The sequence below is a fragment of the Oratosquilla oratoria genome, chromosome 30 (genome assembly GCF_046742065.1).
Source record: "Oratosquilla oratoria isolate Oo_2021 chromosome 30, ASM4674206v1, whole genome shotgun sequence".
Lineage (NCBI taxonomy): Eukaryota > Metazoa > Arthropoda > Malacostraca > Stomatopoda > Squillidae > Oratosquilla > Oratosquilla oratoria.
The window spans coordinates 47,281,010-47,288,509 of NC_134806.1; the positions used below are offsets into that span (position 1 = coordinate 47,281,010).

At 42.4% G+C, this 7,500-nt stretch overlaps 1 protein-coding gene across 1 annotated transcript in view; it reads left to right on the forward strand.

Annotated features, from left to right (window-relative positions):
- Positions 1-5,160: 5,160 nt before the first annotated feature.
- Positions 5,161-7,500, forward strand: part of LOC143041153 (cGMP-dependent 3',5'-cyclic phosphodiesterase-like) — a 199,785-nt gene continuing 197,445 nt past the window's right edge. Inside the window, exon 1 of the mRNA XM_076212959.1 lies at positions 5,161-5,316. Within this exon, the coding sequence (XP_076069074.1) occupies positions 5,161-5,316 (156 nt within the window). The remainder of the gene's footprint in view (positions 5,317-7,500) is intronic.

The window sequence follows — 7,500 nt, forward strand, 5'->3', positions numbered from 1 at the left end:
CTCATAATCAAAAAGGTCATGAGGAAGTATATATGTACAGTGAGTACATTGTACACGTACACATGTACAATACGTAGTGTACAAGTACACATGTACAATATGCTCAATATACAGTACAATGCAGTAGAATGCGTACAATAGACGAGTAATATACTATACGCATTTTATAAAATCCATTATACAACATAAAATACGTACCATATATAGTACAAAACGTACAATGTACAGTACGTGTACAACACGTACAATACTCAGTGCACGTACACAATACGTACAATGTACAGTATACGTGTACAATACGTAATGTACAAATACACATGTACAATACGTACAATGTACAGTATACATGTACAATACGTAGCATATAAGTACATATGTGCAATACATACAATGTACAGTATACGTGTACAATACCTAATGTACAAATACACATGTACAATACATACAATGTACAGTATACAAGTACAATGCGTAATGTACAAATACGCACGTACAATGTACAGTATACATGTACAATACGTAGTGTACAAATACACATGCACAGCGCGTACAACGTACGCGTTAGCACGTACGCATGAGTGAATGTACAGAACCTGACGTTTGGTACAGCAAAGCCCAAATGTCAAGTTTCGAATTCAGAAACACGTTACATACGATTCAAGTCTATATGAAGAAATGTATCAAAATAAATAAATAATAAGATAAAAATAATAAAAACTTATAATAAAATAGAAATAAATAAATAATTGAATAAAAACACATAAAACAAATATATAAGATAATGTATTGTGAAATACAAAGACCAGAGACAACTACAGCTGAGTTCGTTGGGGGTAAAAAACGGTTACAATATTTGAATTTTCAAATCTCCAACTGTCAAATTATCTCTCCGTCTAGCAAAGCCAAAGGATGAACTAAGAACCTAGACGAATGTTAGACTTACTGTTGAAATGTTCTTGGACAAGTCTAGATTTGAGTAAGCGAAGTCATATTCTAGTTGTTCAAATGGAGGTTGGAGGTAGGATGTCGGAGGAAAAATAGCCCAATGTGATAACAATTTTGCTCTTCTTGGCATTCTCTCTTCGCTCATCCTACCAACATGTCCTGAACTGGCTCCTCTTTATCAAAGTACGTTTTCCTCACTGCGATTATCGCTCGACGATGATCGTCCAACGATAATTGCTCAACGATTATCGTCCAACGATTATCGTCCAACGATTATCGTCCAACAACGATTGTCTAGAACGATCCTTCTTTGTTATTGAATGGAATGGGGGCTTTTGTCTTCGAGCTGCGTCTAAGCTATTTTCACACGTATCGACTTTCCGCCGTGCGCCGTCCTCGGTACGACGTCGTTCTCTCACCGAGGAAAACGTACTTTTATTACATCAATAATTCATGGTTGTTGTGTAAGATCTCTCATCTAAGTTTATGGAAATCAATCCATCAATTCATCAATTCAGCCAACCCGAATCCACTACTGATCAAAGTCCTCCATCATACCATCTCATGACTCTGCCACGTCACTCCTGCAAACTTCTCCCTCGTCTATTCACCTGTCTGGTCTCCCTCTTGCACGCTTCCCATCTCGCGGCGTCCAGTCAGCTAGACATGCTCAACCTGCCCAATTCCACTTTAAGTCTTTTATGGGAAAATGGTTATTATAAATTTGTATTTGTTTTGTTCGTCAGGGTTAGAAGAAATGGTAAAATTCTTGGTAACAAAACTGAATGTGGGTTACAATGATATTCTAGACTAAGAACTTTTCAGCAATTTTGTATCTAACATTCGTATTCTAGGTTGATTAACTTCTCTTAATTCGTCAATCGGCTTCTCAAGAGACATTTGACATTTGGAAATTCGAAAAAGACAAAAGATCGTCACCCAAGTCGTTGCTACTCAAACCAAGTAGCAAAAGCAAGTAGCATGCTAGTGAGAAATGTCTAGTGTGCCACCACCTCTAGGTGATCTGTATCTAGACCCTCTAGTCTAACTCTCTAGCTTTAGACTCTAAACCTAGAGAGTTAGGCTAGAGGGACTCTCTACCACAAACTCCCTTCTCTCTAAACTTTAGAGGGAAGGGAGTTTGTGGTAGAGAGTGATTCACTCAAACCATAAATCGAGAGTGTCGCTGCCATTAAATCATGAGCACTGCGCCGGCAAAGGACAGGTCTAAGTCGGAAATTCGTAAGACGGAAATTCGCGAGTCGGGAATTCGTATGTCGGAAGTTCGTGTGTCGGGAGTTCGTGAGACGGAAATTCGTGTCGAAAATTCGTGAGTTGGAAATTCGTGAGACGGAAATTCGCGAGTCGGGAATTCGTGACTCGGAAATTCGCGAGTCGGGAATTCGTAAGTCGGAAGTTCGTGTGTCGGGAGTTCGTGAGACGGAAATTCGTGTCGAAAATTCGTGAGTCGGAAATTCGTGAGACGGAAATTCGTAAGTCGGAAATTCGTGAGACGGAAATTCGTGAGTCGGAAATTCGTAAGTCGGAATAATAACAATAATAATAATAATCCATCATTCTATCCTGGTAGAAGAAATTGAAGATCATCATGACTGTCAACTTAGTAAAGCCAAGTGATTCACCTTAACATTTCATCATTATTATTATTTATTTATTATCATTATTATTGTTATTATTATTATTATTATTATTATTATTATTATTATTATTATCATTATTATTATCAATTTTATCATTTTATTTATTTAACATTTAATTATGTATTTATTTATTGTTATTATTCTTTTAGGGGGGGGGGCAGTTGGGGTTTGGGAGCAGAATTAAAGGGAGCCCCATGGATGTTGAGAGTTCATTAAAGGGAGGAATGGAGTGGAAAAAAAGGTCGAAAACTGAGACCTTAGGTCGTAGACCTTCTAGATCCCCCCCCCCCCTCGTGAGACTTTGTGAGACTTCGCCAGCCCAGACGTAATATCTCACAGTCTCCCTTGTCGCCTTCCCCCCAGCGCAACGATAAGATAAACAGAAAAATATTTTTGATAAGAAATCTTCCAGTCATACCCCAGACGATATGGGAATCCCCCCATCTCCCCCTTCCTCTCCCCCTCCCCTCCTCTCTCGCTCTCCCCTCCCTCTCCCCCATCCACCTTCCCCTCTCCTCCTACCCCTCTTTCCTCTCCCCCTCCCCTCCTCTCCCGCTCTCCCCTCCCTCTCCCCCTCTTTTCTCTCCCTCTCCCCTCCTCTCCCACGCTCCCCTCCCTCTCCCCTATCCACCTTACCCCTTCCCCCCTTTCCCTTCTCCCCCTCCCCTCCTTTCCCCTCCCTTCCTTTCCTCTCCCCTCCCCTCCTTTCCCCTTCCCATCCTTTCCTCTCCCCCTCTTCCCTCCCTCTTCCCCTCTCCTTCTTTCCCTTCCCCTCCTTTCCTCTCCCCTCCTCTCCTCACCCTCTCCCCCTCTTCCCCTACCCCTATCCACCCCCCCTCTCCCCACCCTCTCTCCCCTCCCTTTCTCTCCCCCTCTCCCTCCCCCTCTCCCCTTCTACCTTCCCCTCTTCCCCCTCTCCCCCTCTCTCTTCCCATCTCCCCTCCCCTTCTTTCTCTCCCCCTACCCTCCTCTCCCCTCCCTTTCTCCCTCCCCTTCCCCCCTCCAATTAAGCGGACTATCAATCACAACACGGGACACATAGCTCGCTGGTGTAGTGGTACAGCGCTCGACCACTAATTCAGCGGTCCGAGTTCGATTCCCGCCCAAGGCTGAAATAATTTCAGCATCGCTGCACTACGAGACGGTGCTCCTACTCTGGTGGGCAAGGATTTGTGTGTGTATGTGTATGCGTGTGTGTGTGTGTGTACCTGCATTTATGTATGTGTATGCGTGTGTGTGTGTGTGTGTGTGTGTGTGTGTGTGTGTGTGTGTGTGTGTGTGTGTGTATACCTGCATTTGTAATGTATGTGTATGAGTGTGTGTGTGTGTACCTGCATTTGTTATGTATGTGTATGCGTGTGTGTGTGTGTGTGTGTGTGTGTGTGTGTGTGTGTGTGTGTGTACCAGCATTTGTTCTGTATGTGTATACGTGTGTGTGTCTGTATTCCTGTGTACGTGTCTAGGTACAGCAAATGTACACGTGCATATGTGTGTGTGTATGTGTGCACATAGGTTCGTATGTAATTATACATACAAACCAGGTAACGAGTATATATATATATATATATATATATATATATATATATATATATATATAATATATATATATATATATATATATATATATATATATATATATATATATATATATCAGTGTTGAAGCCATTGATCACCTCATCATCAAATGCCCTGTCCATCGCACTTAACGAAACAACATTTATCATCATCAATCAGTCATTAACGATCCAAACAATAGATGATGGAAACAGAGAACCGAGAAAAGGAAATGGGCGTGGCCTGCCGATGACGTCACAGTGTTTTGTTTTTGCTCTTCTGAGATCGATATGACGTCATGTCGACCGCGAGGAAAAATTTCGAAATGTAAACAAAAAAAGTGCATTTTCACACGTGATTTATATTATTCGTTTTATTTTATTGTTGTTAGATAATAATAATTTCTCTGTTTTTTGTTTATTTTTTGCAGAAACGATATGACGTCATGTCGATTTGAGGATTTTTTTTTTAGGAAAAAAGTAAACAAAGAAATATGGTGTTTATTTATTTAGACTTTGATACAATGCCTTTGCGAACGTAATTGATGTCATTTATTTGTTTTGTTGTTACAGAATAAAATTGATTTATTTGTTTCTTTGTGTATTTTTTCAGAGATGGACGGAGTGTGTGTCTGTAGCTGAGAGGGGATGGTTAAGATAACTACAGTCGCCGCTGCCGTCGCAGGAACTCCCACAACCCGTTTTCCTTAACCACAACCAACAGGTGTGGTTGACCACAATCCACCACAATCACCCCTCGCACCACAGATTTGACCGCAGTGCTAACATCTCGCGTGTGAGGCCAGGCCAGGTCAGGTCGGGTGGGTTCTTTAGGTCAACTGACCCTTCTCCCACACTGGCCAACCTTCTCCAACACTTTCCTCAACACCTTCTCCAACACTTTCTCCAACACTTTCTCCAACACCTTCTCCAACACCTTCTCCAACACTTTCTCCAACACAGTCACTCCCAGCGTCCACTCTCTCCCCTGTGAGATTCCGATGATGACCGCCACATACCCGCCCACCGGGGGAATGTCCCCCGGAGTAGAATCCGCTCCCCCCAAGGGCAAGTCTGACCCCTTGGCCCTACTTGACCTGCTACGTGACCTACGGGACAGGTCATCCGCCGGGCTGCACAAGAAGATTAATAAATATGTAAGTATTATGTATATCAACTCGCTTTTTAGCTGTTACCATTACTGTATCTACCCATTACGTATGTCCTACACGATCACTATTATTGCGCAATATTCCGTATTGTACAATATTATTGACTGTGTAGGAATGGTATTGACCTGTACATTTGATGTCTTCAATATATTGTGTCATTCTTCAATAACCATAACTACACCGTCTTTAATATTGTACAATACGGAATATTGCGCAATAATATTGATTGTGTAGAGCCCGCTTTATGCACACACACACACACACACACACACACACACACACACACACACACACACACACACACACACCAGCCTGTTAATTCAGTGGTCTGAGTTCGATTCCCGCTTAAGGCTGAAAAGCATCACAGCACTGCAAGCCGGCACCCCGGTCTGTTGGGCAAGGAGTTGTGTATGTGTGTGCGCGCGCTCGCGCGCATGTGTGTAAATATGTGTGCATGTGTGCGTGTACGTGTGCGCACGCTTGCGTGTGTAGGTTTGTGTATGTATGCGTTTGTGTGTGCGCGCGCGTGTGTATGTTTTTTTGTGTAAGGTTACAGCATTACCATATATGGTCTTTAGGCCCTGTTCACACGAGCGGTATGAACCGCGAGGAAACCGCGGCGGTACCGCATAGTAAAGGAAAAACCGCGCGGTTGTATGTGAACGCCTCCGTTGACTTGCATTGTAATAGAAACCGCTAGTGTGAATAAGGCCTCAAGCTCTCTTCTGGGATGGTTATAGCTGTCGGTCACGAGTCAGCATGTAATCCAGGACCACTGTGGGGTTTAATCAAGAGAGAGAGAGAGAGAGAGAGAGAGAGAGAGAGAGAGAGAGAGAGAGAGAGAGAGAGAGAGAGAGAGAGATGTATTTCTGAACTACCGGAGTAATAGAATAATAATCTATTGCGCCAGAATAAATACCATGAAAGCTTTGATGATTCTCTCTCACTCTCTCTCTCTCTCTCTCTCTCTCTCTCTCTCTCTCTCTCTCTCTCTCTCTCTCTCTCTCTCTTTCTTTCTTCTTTCTCATCTCTTTCTTCTCTGTCTTCTCTCTCTTCTCTTTCTTCTCTCTCTGTCTCAGTCACTCTCTATTTCTCTCTCTCCTCCTCTCCCCCTCTCTCTCTCTTCCCTTGCATATCTTTCTTTTCAGTGTTCTCTGTCTTCTTTCTCTTCTCTTTCTTCTCACTTCTCTCTCTTTCTCTCTCTGTCCCTCTGTCTCTCTCTCTCTCTCTCTCTCTCTCTCTCTCTCTCTCTCTCTCTCTCTATCTCTCTCTCTCTATCTCTATATATATATATATATATATATATATATATATATATATATATATATATATATATATATATATATATATATATATATATATATATATATCCTCCGCCTCCTCATCCACATTCCTCTCCCTATATCTCCTCCTCCTTCCTTCTTCGTTTCCCTTCTTCGTTCCCCTTCTTCCCCTTCTTCCTCCTTCTCCTTCCCCTTTCTTTTATCCGATCCTTCTTCTTCTTCTTCTTCTTCTTCTTCTCCTCCCCTTCCTCCTTCTTCTCATTCTTGGCGTCTTTTCTTCGTTTCTTTTAATTCTTCTCTTTCTCGTCTTCCGTCCTTCCCTCTATGTCGAAATAAAATTCTATTCCATTGTTTTTATTAAACAATTTCTTATTTATTTGTTTATCAATTATAATTCGTTAATAAAAATGTATTGATTTATTATTCATCATTTGTATTAATATTACATTCCTCCTTCTTTCGCCGTTTTGATGTTCCGTCATAATTGGTTATTAAAGTCGCTCCTTAATTAACTTCATTTTCTATAATGTAATTTTATGACTTCCGGGCAGTATAATGGTGTTTGAATCGTAGGCAAGTTTAAGAGAGCCTGCGCGCACGCACACACACACACACACACACACACACACACACACACACACACACACACACACACACACACACACACACACACGACTCGGTGGCGCGGTGGTAGAGTTCCCGGGTGCCACTACGGCGGTCCGGGTTCGACTCCCGCCCAGGGCTGAAATAATTTCAGTATCGCTTCGCTGCGGGGTGTTACTCCAACTCTCGTGGGCGGGGAGTTGTGTGTGTGTGTGTGTGTGTGTGTGTGTGTGTGTGTGTGTGTGTGTGTGCGTGCGTGAAAGGTCACAGCATTACACATAGA